The sequence below is a fragment of the Myzus persicae genome, unplaced genomic scaffold (assembly GCF_001856785.1).
Source record: "Myzus persicae strain clone G006 unplaced genomic scaffold, MPER_G0061.0, whole genome shotgun sequence".
NCBI classification, from domain to species: domain Eukaryota; kingdom Metazoa; phylum Arthropoda; class Insecta; order Hemiptera; family Aphididae; genus Myzus; species Myzus persicae.
Genome location: NW_019101319.1, coordinates 23,646 through 39,790, shown reverse-complemented (window position 1 = coordinate 39,790; position 16,145 = coordinate 23,646). Strand labels below are relative to the sequence as shown.

Below are 16,145 nucleotides of genomic sequence, written 5' to 3'. Positions count from 1 at the left end.
GGACCGACCTTTGGAGCAAACACTAAAATAACAAATGCAGAACCAGGAGGGTTTGGGCACTGGGAGTTATAATTTAATACTAAACTATTTATTAATGTATCCAAAACAAAGTATAATGATTTGGCCAACTTGGCCTGCGTTAAATCTTTGTACTCATTTTTGTGAAGGGCAAAAATGTGTTTCTCCAAGTTTGATGAATGCTTGCCAGATATATACTTGGTACATCCCACTACATTACATTTACTACTGTTTTTATATATATCATACGTAAAATACATTTCAAGAACCGGGTTCTTCATTTTTAATTTCCGTGTATAATATAATATGTAGTTATTCTTTAAATAATTTAAATCTTAACCACTTTAAACCCTTTAAACAACAACTTCAAAATAATATCATTGACCAATGCATAAAATATAAATTGTGACAGACGAGTAGACGACAGTATTAAAATATCGTAGATAAATACTAAATACTAAATGGACTAAGCCCCTATTCCACCAACTATTTCGTAATAGCCAATAGGAATCAGCGCGCGAGGACGGCGGTCGACGACGATGTTTATGATGGTATTTACTATTTATAATATATAGTTATACAATTATACCTATATATATGTGATATTCATAACAGATAAGCAATACTCGACGGCAATTAATTGGGGAAAAAAATTTAAAAATAGCTGGGAAATTAAATTCAACATTGTAATCATTACATAATTCAAGTATTAAATATTTAAATTCCACGAAAAAACCGTTAATTTTTTGGTCGGGAATAGATTTTGGTTATAAAACCGGGATTGAAAATACGAGGTAACCGCTTTGATGTTAATATTTAGATATTTAAATTGATTACCGATAACCAATAACCGCTTCCAGCATTCCAAAACTAAAAGCGGTTATCGGTTTTCGGTTCTCAAATTTACGGTTTTTACCGGTTTTCGTTACAAACCGGTTACCGGTTTTAAGCCCTGCTTTTCTCAATCCACCTATATATTTTTTACATTTTAAAGTGTTCATATCAGTACCTACAAATATGGCTATATCATTATAAGTTATCACATAGGTAACACTAAATAACTATCATAATACAGTCATGGAGGACGTAGGCGGTAGGTACACTCACGTCATATTAATATAATAAACCTAAATGGTTGTATTCACGTCATAATTCAAGATTCAACTTGTTAACTCTTCACAAGTTCGTATTTTTCACTATTAAAATAAACTATACGTTAATGAATATTATTACTTTGATAATCTCTACCACCTGTAAAATTGATTTTTTCGAAGTAAACAAGATAGTGGAATGGTAACGTTTTAGTTTAAGATTACAAAGCAATTATTGTATCGATTTTAAAATTAGGTTTTTGTTATTTAGTTAATTTTTTTATTGTAGTTATCACTTATCAGATGTTTGAGTTGAAAATGATTTAGAAGTACTACAAAATATTGAATTAGACCAACTTGCGGAGTGTAAATTAAATTTCATTTGAAAATTGAGCCAAAAAAGTTGTTGATGCATATTTTTTTTTACTTTTCCATTATGAAGTCTTCAGAGGAAAGAAAACTACTGAAAAAAATTAGAGAAATCAGAAGACTGTTAATATACGGCACACCAGGTACACCTACTTAACTAAATCAATTAGCATTATTATTATATTTTAATACTCATTTAAAACTTAATTTTCGATGTCTTACAACTTTTCTTTTTAATATTTATCAAATAAAATTGTCAATTTTAAACCGATACTGTCCAAGTTACATACAATATTCACAACATATAAGTAGGTATTATCATTCAAACTTAAATTAAAAATATTATTAGAAACGACTGCCAGTAAGACAAATATTAGACAGCATACAATATTAATTTAAAAGTCCGTCAGAAACACAGAATAGGTATGCTGTTAATTTTCCATTATAATATACCAGGTAATAGTTATTACACTACCAAGCTATCCGGGACTACCCTTGACCAAATCTTTTTTTTTTTATTAAAAAAATGTATAATACACCGCATCCTATTAACTATAATGGTAATTATATAATATGTGACCGATGTCAACCATTTAAATATACAAAATTAAAATTAAAAATAGAGTTTCTGATCTGGTCAGTTTCCCGTCATGCGTGTCACTCTTAGGATGTTTCAGTACCTATATTTCTTAGCTAACAGACAACAGTTGCATCTGATTGATCAGCTACCAATGTTTGATTTTTCGGGTGGTATTTAAAATAATTTTCAGTACTCAATGATTGTTGGCAAACGAAGAGTCCAATGAGTCCTTAAGTTGTGTGTAAAAAATATATTATAAATGCCATATTTTTACTAATTATTATAGCAATATATTATGTGACCAATGACAACCCTATAAATAAACAAAAAATATTCTTTTTAGTGGGTTGAAAAAAGTGTATGTCTGACATACCAAAAGGGATATGAAAAATAAGCTTTAAACGCGCTCTAAGTCTCAAACAGTCTATTGATATAACTTTTATTAAAAATGGATATTTAAATTCTCATTGTTTTCCATGTGATCAGGGGAAAAAAATTTAAAAAAAAAAAAAAATAGTAATTTTTACTTTTAATATTATGATCTGTAACCAATGGCAACTATTTATAAAGAAAAAAATTTCCAATCGTAAATCTCAAAATTTTTGTATGAACAACTTTTTAAAATACGAATTTTGGAAAATTCTTTAATGATGCACGATCCTATGGTAGTACGCTAAGGTACTGTCAAAATATCAAAAATCCTTAGATATCATAGTTTGAGGTTTACGTTTATCAGTCAGTCAGGACTATATATAGCTATCTAAAACCCGAGCTTTGAATATTACCGTATAATTATAATTAATGATAATTGGAATCGATCGATAGCAGTCATGCGACCACCTATCATGTTACAATATACACCCTCCGATATTGGTTTATCGTATTGCATTCAGTTCGATGTTAATCGGCCATAAGTACATAACGGACCGAAGGCATAAAGTTACAACATTTTTAGTAAGTCTTTATAAAAAAAGTCGCTGCAGTCGTACGTGATAAAAAATAGTAATCGCACTACACTGACGGTGCATTATAAGTGCATACATTGTGAACACCTCTAGTGCACTCCAATTATTCGTGTGGTGGATATATGATGTAATTATATGACACCATACACGTGATATTATGGAGGTGTTTTTTCCCCCGATGTGGTTCACCGCCTAGGTACTTCAGATTATTTAAAATACTCGTGTAAAAGAAACTCGAGTGAAACTATTTAATTTTTTTTCAACCGAGAACGAATGTGCTTCAGTTGTTAGACCGTAGGAAACTTGTGGAAATTAATTGCTTTGATTATTTTACCTCCTCACACTATGTTAACCATCGAAATAGTAGAGAAACAATAAAATTACCTATATGACAATTATAATTATTTCAGTTTTTGATTAATAGCAGTTGGAGCCCGGAAACCTGAAGTTCGAACTACAAATCCTACTGTATTGTTTATGCGATTCCTAATTATTTCAAATTATTATACTATTATCAATGATATAGAATTTTAGAAAGCCGGGCAAATAAACGAATAACAAATTACCATTATTCATAAGGACCGCTAACCTTTCTATGACGTCAAATATACATACATTTATGTATACGAAGTGGCCTATCCTGTCTTTCGTTAAATTGATGTCAAACATTGAATTATTTTTTTTAATTGAGAGAGAGAAAGATTAGTATAGATATTGATGAACAACGCTTAATCAAAATAAATACTTACACCTGATTCTTAAAAATGGATTCAAATAACGAAAAAAGTTACACGAATAATATTATGAATAAGTACAAATTAATACTATATTAAATGACACGCGTACTTCAAAACGTTGAACCCCGTAAAAAAAAATATATTACAAATACTAACAATTTCAAAATAACAATGCGTTTATAGATGAGTCGCGAACACTAAATATTCACTAAAACATCACGATTTATAACAAACATAACAAAAACGTAGTTTTCACATTAAATTATATTATACGTCACAGAAGTAACTATAAAATCAAAAATACAATTTATGAATATTATAAATAAACATATCTAAATATGAAACATACATTTTTAGTGGCGAATGTTTTTATTTAAAATAAATCGTCTTAAAATTGACCAGAAAAATATAAGTCTATACGTAGTTTATAACTCAAGAAATTAATCTGACTAGACAAAGTAGATTCACTTCGCAATATTTAGAAAGAATATAAGGTAATATGGAAATTTGACATTTTAATATTAAAACAAAACAAATACAAAATATAATGGACGTGTCTTATGGCGATGCCGTTTTAGCGATGCCTTGTGGCTGATAGTCTTTTTTGACAATATTAATATAATATTCCGTATAAAACCGTACATACCTAACCGACTATAAAATATATATTACCAAATCGTGTTTTCTCTTGTTAACTATCATCGGTTCATAGTTATGTACATTGTGAGAGTATATACTATTTAAAACCCTATCGCCGAATCGGCTACGCCAAAATGTCATTGTCATTGTTTGTTAATACAGAATATTTTGCATTGAATGAATCCACATCAAAAATGTAATTACAAACTTACATTTAAAACAAAAAAAAACAAACCAAAACTAATTTTGAATCACACGCATAGGATAATTATACTTACTTAAAATTATGAACTTAAAAAACTAAGCTGGACAATTAATAGTCTACGTAACACTAATATCATTATTAAACTAATAATAATATAGGTATAGTAAAAATAACAGTTGAGAGATTTTTATGACACAAAACTTCATTCAAATCAAATTAAAAATAATAACAATAATTCAAAGTGACCTCGAAGCTGAGTTTAAACGGTTGCACTAGGAAAATTTCGTGTCCACGCAGACGTCAGACTTTCTCAGTTTGGTTGTTTGCAGTAACAGTATTTGTTAAGTTGTGGCTGGGTTTTTGAAACGCACCAACTTTGGTTTCCGTATTCATTAATTCTGCTGATATGCTTTTCCTGAAACTTTGAAAAAAAAACAAAACGTACATGTTAAAAATAAAATTAATATAATATATTAAATTTGTATTCTATCTTCGTCAGCCGAATTCAAACAGGAAAAATACTTATTTACATAATGGTAGAGTAATAAATTATATATACATGAACTTGGGTCAAAACTCACGTCAACAGTGTACCGATGCGTGTTACTGTTATACTGGCACGAAAATTCGAACACGGCGTTGGCAGGCCGTCGCGAGATCACTTTTATCTGCAGATAGATGTCGGTTATTTTGGTGTTGGCCGACATATCGGGTACAAATCCGTCGGTGTCGGCGGCCTGGTGGAATTTCAACAGCCCTTCGTTGGGTGCCATCTTGTTGGCCCATTCGATCCGATCTATCACCACTGGCGCACACAGATCGGTGTACTCAGAATTAAACCTGAAAGACGTCTGAATAAAATAATTCGATACACGAAGAGCACAGCGGGACCAGGACACTTGCCCTTTTTTAGTAAAATAATACCTATGTTTGGATTAATTTGGATTAATTATAGAATTTTGAACTTAATCAACTCGTCAGAGTTCGGTTTAATTCTTTTAAGACTAGTATTGACTTCCGAGCTACAACTAAAAGTTTGGTTTGATCTTTTGAACTTCAAACAGTTCGGAATACCTCCACTTTATAACTATTGTTTTTGAATAGAAAATCGTTTCTTACAATGTTATTTATGATATTATACACACATCGACATGATACTCATACGTGATTGATGTATTTATAATTATTGTATTTGAAAGAGTATTGTGTCTAAGTTAGATTTAACTTAGTTAATATTTACATTGATAAAGGGGGCCCAAATAAGTTTGGCTTAGTTTGGTTTAGAACTAAATTTCTAGAATACAGGCCCTGGTAGCAAGATATATAACATGGAGATAAATACACCAATCGTCTCATAATATTTATTATGTTTAACTTCAGGCTGTGCGTATTTTTTCACCTGTCGAGAAACTGTGCAAAGTTTGCTGCTGCGTCGACGACCAACGAACTATCTTCGCTTATCGGCTGCCACTTCAGACAAGCGCACCAGTGAGGTTCGATATAGGCATCTCTACATGTCCTCTCCAACGGTATCTGAAAAAAAGTAGAGGGATATTGATTTTGTGAGATTATTACAAGATGAGATGGTCATTCGAAATGATAGCGTAAACGTAGACGATCATCAAAACTTAAAATCACTTGTTACATTCATGTGTATGATGATCGAAGAGATTATAATAATTATTCCACAAACAATATTTTTAAAATTCTGTGCAAAATTAAAATACAATATTAAATAGTTAATTATTTAAACGGTTTACACTAATACCTCGTTGAACAGCGATATGGAACGCTTGTTTACGTCGTCGGTTTTAGGCGCTTCTCGATGCAGGACACTCATAAGTGTTGAGTATATGTCAAATGGGGTTGTCAGACGGTTAGTGTTTTTGTCCAGGTTGGACGCCATTGTTGGATACTTCCGGTCGAACCATTTAGGTAGCACGAACGAGAAAAATGGCATCCGCTCTTCGAGTTTTCCTTGTTGTGTGTCACGCACGGAAGCGAATCTGTGGGAGGACAACAATAATAATTAGAGTTGTAATAATGTGACATAGCGGAATCCTGTAAGTCCGGTAAATTTTCTTATTGTACCTTTGACCGTGATCACTCATAAATACCAGCATGGTATTGTTCAGGTAACCAGACTTCTCAAACCATTCCAACCACTCAACCAGATCGTTTTCCGCGACTGACACCTTGCTCGCGTAATCATGGGACAATTCGCCTTGGAATGCAAACATGAACTTTGGCTTGTCTTCGTACACACGAAACATGTCTTTGATGTAGTTGAGCATTATCTGTAAACCAACTGATGTCAATTGAAAACTTAATCAAATATTAAGAGTCCACTCAAGTTTTCTACCCTTATTCAATGCTCAAGAATCAATTATGGAGGTAATCCCAATATTGAAAAACGGAATATTTTTTATAATTAAATTTATCATTCTAGTTTATAGGTAAAAGAATAATATTAATAATTATTGTAGTCTTTAACATTTATTATTTGTGAAAAAAAAAGATTAACATTGCATTATATTATTTTCATTAATTTTTAAAAGCCATTCATCATTTTTTAATTTGTCTTCTTAACGTTAATTATTGTAAATGTCAACATATACCCAAATCTGTCTGATAAATGTGTATTAAGGTAGAATCACATTATTGTCACGTGTTGTCACGTGAGCTCACATAATGATAAAAATATGCGGAGTATCGTTTATAAATATACTTTAATGTGACAGAGCCACACTGTTATCACGTCATGTTGGTCACATCGTGTCACCAATGTTTTGAGTGAAAGCACGTTTTTGTTTTCTGAACATCAGCATTTTTAGCTGTATGTCACGTCACGTTTTAATCTGATATTCTAGTTTTTTTCACCTTCGGGGTCAATTTTTTTTTGAAAAATGGAAGAAAAATTAATAGAACTGGTGCGAGAATATATGGTTTTATATAACCACGGATTTCGAGATTACCGTGACCAAAATATACGGCAAACAGCGTGGGAAGAAGTTGGAAAAGAGCTGAATATTTCAGGTAGTAAAAAATTTGTTAAGCTGTTGTACTATTATAAATATTATAATATTTTTTTAACTTGCTGACTCGTCAAACCTTGTTTCACCAGCAGTAATGAATATTTGTGCGTTAAAATATAAGTAAATATTATTATTTATGATAGAAATGAATATGAAATATTTATTTGGTTCATTTAAAATTTGTAGGTACATAAAACTTTATAATATAATTTTAAATTAAATTAAATATAATATAAAATAAAATTCATGTGGTTTTTCGAGAAAATATTGAACGTTTTTCACTGCTTTTATTATGTATGGACGAATTTTGTTTACGTTTTTATAAAACAATTTTCAATGTTCAGGATTTATTTTTGTTTTTCATTTTTCTGTTACATATAAATAAAACGAACAAGAAGTATAATTTAAATTAAACTGTAAAAAATATGACAGCACTGCAACAGTCATAATATAACATAACATATTATTATGTTGATATTGCAGGACAGTTCTTATAATAACAATGCGTTATCGTTCATTTTGTGGAAGGGAGTGCATAGTGAATATCACGCGTAATAGAAACCTATAATAAATAAAGTTTTACGAAACACAGTCGTGATTATTTAACAATTTATTACAATATATTAAATAATAAATTTTATTGTTATATTTAATAAGCAACGAATTATCTTACAAATGCCATAAAAAATTGTATGCAAAATATAATACATTTTTTAAACTTAATAATGAATATTATAATACGAAATAAAATTATGTGTTTCTTCCTTTACGAACTGTATCAAGTTGCCATGGGCTCGACTAACTTCAGAAATGAAATACTCTTTGAATTTATCTCTAACACTAAACGCCACGAGAGTACAATTTTTTCTCAAAATATCTAAATTCGCGAGAGCTGATTCGGTATTTTGTGTTGATGTGTCTTCTGGTTCAAAAGCATTGTCTGCGCACAACATATTATGCAAACAGCATGATGATAACACAATTTTGTCAACGAATTCCGGTTGTACCTCTAAGTTTTTTCTAAAACATCTCTATCACGCAGCTAGTATTCCGAAGTCATTCTCGACACTACACGTCTTACTCGAGGCAATCTATAATTGAAAATCTTACTAGGCTCATTATCTCTTAAATCATTTCGACTGTATGGGTGAGGTAAATAAGTTCTTAGTGGGAATTCCTCATCGCCAACAACTATATATGGTTGTGGTTCGCTGTTTTCAACTATAGGAATTGGTTTCGGTACATTAAACGTGTTACTGCTTAATCTCTTGCCAATTATTGATTTAGAAAAATTCCACCATCAGAATTTCGGCTATATGAACCCACACCAACCGCGATAAATTTGTAGTCAGTATCAACTAATGCTAATAATACAACTGAATGGAAGAAAATACGCCTAGTCAGTCAGAACAAGGACAAGAAAGTGGACATGACTTTCAAGCCAATCAGGTAAAAGATGATGACGTACCTACCGTGCGAGACACGTGGGTCGACGATACTGAAACAACTAAACAGCGTTCAAATGATTTGAAACTTTTACGAAACAAAAAGCAAAAACGGCTAACTGATACTCCATCTCAACAAATGGTGCAAATTTTAAAGGAAAATGCTGAATCACGTAAACGTAAGTACGAAGAAAAAAACAGTATTCGCCCGCTACAATCAAGATCAACAAGTATTTTAACAAGATTTGTTTTTTTAAGTATGGCCAAGATGACCAAACAGATGCCAAAATATGAACAAGCACAAATAAAACTTGTTTTGAGTAATCTGTGTTATCTACAGAATTAAGATTTAATCAACACACATCTGAATACAATTCTCAAAATCAAATGCAAACTCAATCATTTCATTTTAAATCTCCGTCTTCGGCTGACAGCATTCATCAGATTCCGTCAGACTATTCTAGTTCAGACAAAGAATATTCAACTGACGTTGAAGACCAACATTACTAGAAATGAAGTCTCTTTCTAATGTATAAAATAATATTATAATCTTATGTAATTTGTATGTAATTTGTGTATAGATTATTCATGAGGCGCAATAATAATGTCATAAATATTTATAAGTACACTACTAATTTGATTATTATAATAAGATATTAATTATTTCTATTTAACTATTTTCTTACCTCAAACAAACAGCTATCTTTCTTCAGAACTAACGGCTCTCCGAAATCGGTTTTTGTATATCACTTCGAATTAATTCATGTAAGTAGTCAAATTATTGTTTGCTCATTCTGAAATACATATGAAAACGTTTCGAACATTGGCGTAATTCTGGAACTAAATGGTGAAATTCGCCTAATTTTTCACGGTTTTTGTTAATTGCATGGATTCGTGTTCAACTAGACTCGTTAAAATCTTCTTGAAGAACGATTAGAGCAGCAACAGTTTCAATTTCTTCTTCCCAGTCCGACGAACTAGTAGAGTTTGTACATTCCATTTTTTAAGTATTAATTATTTATCGGTGTGATTGAAACAAACTTATCGAAAGACTGGTGACGTGACATTGTTATAGGTGTGACCGTAGTGCGTTTCTGAGCGTGATGTCACGGTTTTATTTTGTCAATGTGACAACACGTGACTTCACGTGACGTGACAATCATGTGTTTCTACCTTTACATACATTTTTTCTGGTCGCTAATGGTTAGTCTAATAATAAAAGTAATACCTAATTTTCATTATTGCTTTTATTTTTGTGATACATTATGTAGTAATTTTAGTACCTAACTTTTTCTAATTACTTATACCATAATAATTAATCATATTATGACTTATTTTAGTTTTCGATGCCACTTTTCGTTAGTTATATCATGGATAGATGTTATAAAGTATTTATGCATAACTTCAAACACATACGCATCACACTTTTATTGAGAATATAAAAACGATCTTGTCTTTTCGCTTTGTTCGTTTCGTGTATTAAATAATATACATACAATAAGAAAATAAAATGTACAGCAATTATTACCTTGTGCCTAGGTAGAGAACCGTAACAAAAAGGCTTTTGTTGTTTGAACATTGGTGACGCGTCTACGTAATATGATCGCATATAATGATCGGTCGGCTGTTGGTCAAATCCTTTTAGCCTGTAGGTAAATATGCCAACGTCCGGAACATCTTCAGCATAACCTATAAAACCACGAAAAAAATAATCAATAAACTGAAATAAAATATAGTTTCTTTCAATATTAACTCTCCGGAGAGCTTGGATTTCTGAACAATATCTTTTTACAATATCTATGTATCACAATTCATAGTACTCAGTGATTACTACTCACCATTAAAAGTGATAAAATAATAAAAACCCCTCAGGTTCGAATAAAACGAAAATTACTTTTCGGTCATCGCTACTACCAATTATTGTTAGTAATCGTGATTCAGTTAGTACAGATACGTATTATTATACATACGATAACATACAGAATGATTCTCCAAACATGCTCACCCCTTTTTTCTTCAATAAAGCAGTTATTCAAAATCTGAAGTAAATTATGGGCTTGTAAGGTATGGTCACTACTGACTATGGTGATTTAGAAATTTGAGTGATTAATATTAATCTATCAACAATAATAATTTTTAAAAAATAGCCTAAGCATATGAAATACTAGATCCAATATTACATATAATATTTTGTAAATGTATTTTTAACTACTATTATTCTTAGTACAAACATTTGATAACTGAGAACTGCTAGTAAGATTTTTAACTATAGAAACACCAAATATTTTTAAAAAAAATTATACCCTAAATAATTTTCAGTAAAAAGAGGAAGGGAGGGTCACAATTTAAAAACATAAGTTTGTATCGCCACATGACACTCCTTTTAACCCTTTAGTAATACAAAGAAATTCAAGAATTTAAAAAAAATAATCTTTTTAAAAATTCCAAAAGCAGAATTTGCATAAATGCATAATTAAAAGATAATATAGGGCTGGGCATGCTTGGTGAATCACTATGTTTATTGTTTATACGTACGTTGGTTTTTATTTTGTAGAAAATGAATGTAATATTCTCACATCTAATAATTCACTTCACTGTCAAGTGTGCAAGTGTATTCTAGATTCTATATTATATTATTTTATTTCTAGATTTTTTGTACAGAGATGAAGTATGACAAGTATTAGCTCCCTACGTCTACTGGCTGAGGGCTGATCTTTAAAGAAAATTGGTTTGCGATTGGAAACAAAAATATTACAATTTTTATGAGTTTCCATTAATATTATGTGACGCATTCATTAACTATGACTGCATAGTGCACACATCAACTGTATAAGGCCTCGGTGCCAATATGACTGGTCGGAATGCGAACTACAGACCTACTACTAACCGAACTGCAGCTCGAGATTTGGGTTAACACGAGACGTGACACGCCATCTCGACAAAATATAAAACCAAAAACGTCATCCAAATAATATTATACTTGCCAGTAACATAACCGTGTTTCTTGAACTCGTTCCATATAAACGGATAGACGTCCACGTAAGACGCTTTGTTCCCCATGCGTTTCCTAGTGTCCGGAAGCTCCAGTTCAGTGCGTCCTGTAACGATAAGAACGCGACGACGGTAAGAAATGTTAAGCACACAATATAAATAATATAATTATTATAGACTTTAACTATTGGATCATAATAATATTTTTTTAATTCAAATATTATGATTCTAATTAGGCCACAAATATCGAATATATAATATGAATGATGATGATGATGATGATAGTAGTGATAGTAGTAATAATAATAATAATAATGATCAATAAAAATCATTGCCTGTCAAAATGGGTATCAATGCCTGCGGAGTCCCGTCGCCGACAATGTTATAGCCATTAAGCACGCGTGCTCCCATAGACTTCAGCTTGGAATACACCTTGGGCAATACTCTCTGCACCATCATGTTTGACATAGAGTCCAATCCGATCATTAGAACGTTGAGGCCCAATCCATCTTTGGGCACTTGGTCCCATCCGGCTCGATTTATCACATCCTCGTCGAATCGTATGCCGGCCATGCGGCTCTCCCAACTAAATTGCAAAAAAAAAAACCAAAACAAATTAATATCAGTTAACGGCTTTTATCATACACCACTGATAATTTCAAAAAATATTATTGTTTTTGAATTAAACATTTTTACACGGTTTCTAGTCGAAAAACAACATTTTTAAAACATATATATATATACTTATATTTTTTATCTTTATTACTTTTAAAGTTTTTACTTTTTTGAATGACCACATACAGTTTTAATTTTATATTCCTAAGCAAAAAATCTTCCTAAGTATTTCGATGCAAAAAAATCAATTTACTGAGATTAGTTGATGAGTTATAAGCATATTTTAAAGTATAGATGAGCGTACAGTGAACCAAAATTTGTTAGGGTAACCTAATACCACTCCACTTGGCTCATTTAAACTTTAAATATAATAACTCATAAACTACTCCCCATAAATTAAATTATCAAGTATCAAAATGCTCAGAAAAATATTTTGCTTTCAAATATTAAATAAAAATATATGTCGACGTTCAAAAAAGTAAAAATTATAAGGATAAAAAATATTTTAAATATGATTTTTTTTAAACACGTTTTCTCGTAACAACTTGAGACCATGTAAAAATGAAAACGAATTCCTTTTTTGAAATAATGAGTGGTTCATGATGAAAGAATCATATCCTGTATAAGCTACACAATGTAGTGATCGAGTAAACAAAAACAATAATAAAAAACATAAGTGTCGTACACATAATATAGAAATAAACCCATAATCTAGTGTCCAAATATTATTTTCAATGATTGTTTGACGATTTTTAAAGTAAAAAATAATAGTTGTAATACTGCATAATATTATTATTATATGAGCTTCTGTCCCATTAACAGATAAATAATAATTACGTATTGACCAATCTATATAGGTAGTGGTTTTACTTATATACCATGACTGTTCGTTGTATTTTATTTTTTGGATAGCGACCAACATCGAACGAGTCGATAATAAAAACCTACTAATAACACATACGTCTTATAGTTTGTATATTTTCGACTTATTATAGTACAGCATCATCGGAACATGTGGTGTTTTGACGTTAAATGGTTATAGGTATATTTAAAAACTAAATGCATCCATCTCACCTAAATTGGCCGTTTTCCGACTCGCAGTAAACTCTGAAAAAATCCGACGTCTCCAAATTGTATTCTGTGTGAGTCGTGGTCACGACGCCCAGCGATGTGGAAAATTCGTTGGCCCTCAAAACGTCTGAAAAACGTACGAACGCGAGAGTGAAATGAAAACTAGTGTGCGAAAAATCTTGTCGTAATATTTATTTTACCCATAAATTTGCACTGGATGTCTCCATACTTCTTGAGTGCCTTGTCGGTGATACGCGCGATGTTTCCCTTGATAGTAACCCAATCCTCCTCCGGGTCGCAGGCCAAAGGCGGCTCCCTTTTGACGAATTTCATCATGGTCGGGTCGAACGGGTCCAAAATAGGATGCGGACATGCTATATAGTTTTCTGTTTTCGAACTTCAGTGGAAATAAACAACAAACATAAGTACAACACGTTAATAATATTTTCATATCACAATAAATCACAATGATTTATAATATTTGTTTATAATATTATTATGTTTATTACTTTTAAAATAGGTACAGATTGATGATTACTTTTAACAGTCACTACACATGTAAAATAGTAGATAGAATATACAATAGGTGTATAGTCATTTTTACTTAGTTCACCTATTTATTAAATATAAATGCTTATTTCATTTTAAAAACATTATATTTTCAAAATTTTCGTCAGCCATATTGACTCGTAATATTTCGGAACAAATCCAAACGATAAAAAGTATTTAAAGTACCATCGAAAATACTTCAAGCTGAAGCTTGAAAGTATTTTTAAAAGTATTTGAATACTTTTACTCAAATATTAAAAATAACACTGTATATACCGTGTCATAATAAACCACTTCATAATATTATTATGTTTATTATATTTTAATATGCCTACTAGGTAGGTACAGAGTGATACGCCGATACCTTTGACGAGCATTACATAATATATAATATAATAGTGAATACATCAAAAAAACGGTTTTTTTTATTCGCTTGAAGTTAAGTGGCGTCCATCATACTATAATATAATCACTATCTCATTTGCTTTTAGTTTTACATAAATAATTTTTAAATTTTTACAAACAAGACAATTTTTTTCGTGATAGGTTATAATGCAAGTAATGAAAATATAGTCCAAAATCCAAATTGTTAATTATTTGGGTATTTAGATTAGGTTGATATTTAAAATATAAGCATTTTAAGTTTAGATGGTTTGAGCAATTTACGAATTCACAGACACGACCTTCACTACTCCTATCTAAACTTGCAATCTAATACAATATTATGTTGCGTGACAAACATTGTTTTTTATTTAAAAATCACTGAAATCGACTGAGAAAATACGAGTAGTGTATTAAATGGATCAATTTTTTCATAAAAATATAACAATTTAATAGCGAATATCAGATAACTATACGTATATTTTTTTAAACGATGTTTGGAAAACGAAATTATGTTGACTTAAACGAGTGCGTGCGATTAAGCTACTGGCATACGGTTTAAAAATATAGTCAATATATATTCCAAAAAACAGCAGCTTACAACATTCCTTCTTAAAGCACACCATTGAGGTAGGCGCAATAGTATGATAAATAATAACTATTCATTAATAATATGAAATAAAAGCAATTTCAAACGTAATTTCATGTTTGTCATGTAATTTGAATATTTAAAATCTATTCTAAGAAAATTTAAATTGAATAATACATGAAATATTTGGTGCTTAAAGTATTATTAAATCATGTAACCCAAAACATCAATAAAACACATATTATAAAGAATAACATCTAAAATACATATTAAATTTCACATACCTAAAAGTTGAAAATCAATAGAATTGAATTTCAATATCGTTTTTAGAAGTAATCCCACACACATTTAACTCTACAGAATACTTAAGTATCCACAATCAATCTCTAACAGTACATCAATAATAATTTTGGAAAAATATTAATGAACAAAGATGTGTAGTCAGATTTGAAAATAACGGTGTTAAATAAAATACTTTACAGAACCATCGAAGCTATAAGGATGTGATTGAAAATCAATCGATCGACTAGGGAAACTCGAAATATAAACAAACTTTTTTTTTTTAAATTTCATTCCATTTGTCGTCAACAATGACAGAAATAACAAAGTTTATATAAAGTCACTAAACGATGTTAAAACCATTTAGTCGCAAAAACTCAAATTGGTTGGCAGTGTGCTATCATGGTAGGTAGGTTACCTACTTTATGCAAAGTACAATTTTTATCGGCCCAACTCTTAATCTTAATAGTCCGATCTCACGAACGAGTTTTACTTAAATGCCGATGTACCTATACTTATACTACTTAGTCATTACTTACCACGAAAAAGCACGTGCCTACCCATTTATACTGGCCCTACACACGCC

The 16,145-nt window shown here is 30.8% G+C and overlaps 1 protein-coding gene and 1 long non-coding RNA gene across 2 annotated transcripts in view; one reads left to right on the top strand and one right to left on the bottom strand.

The window, feature by feature from the left end:
• The first annotated feature begins 871 nt into the window (after positions 1–871).
• Positions 872–6,095, top strand: LOC111028632. Its single transcript, XR_002603924.1, has 3 exons — positions 872–1,311; positions 1,399–1,621; positions 5,985–6,095. It is a non-coding gene; the product is annotated as an uncharacterized LOC111028632 (long non-coding RNA).
• LOC111028631 overlaps positions 3,820–16,145 on the bottom strand; it is a 29,630-nt gene continuing 17,304 nt past the window's right edge. Inside the window, exons 4-13 of the mRNA XM_022307360.1 lie at positions 13,962–14,158; positions 13,765–13,888; positions 12,411–12,661; positions 12,069–12,182; positions 10,613–10,773; positions 6,696–6,901; positions 6,373–6,610; positions 6,004–6,137; positions 5,186–5,444; positions 3,820–5,019 (exon numbers count right to left, since the gene is read on the bottom strand). Of these exons, the coding sequence (XP_022163052.1) occupies positions 4,915–5,019; positions 5,186–5,444; positions 6,004–6,137; positions 6,373–6,610; positions 6,696–6,901; positions 10,613–10,773; positions 12,069–12,182; positions 12,411–12,661; positions 13,765–13,888; positions 13,962–14,158 (1,789 nt within the window). The 3' untranslated portion in view covers positions 3,820–4,914. The remainder of the gene's footprint in view (positions 5,020–5,185; positions 5,445–6,003; positions 6,138–6,372; positions 6,611–6,695; positions 6,902–10,612; positions 10,774–12,068; positions 12,183–12,410; positions 12,662–13,764; positions 13,889–13,961; positions 14,159–16,145) is intronic.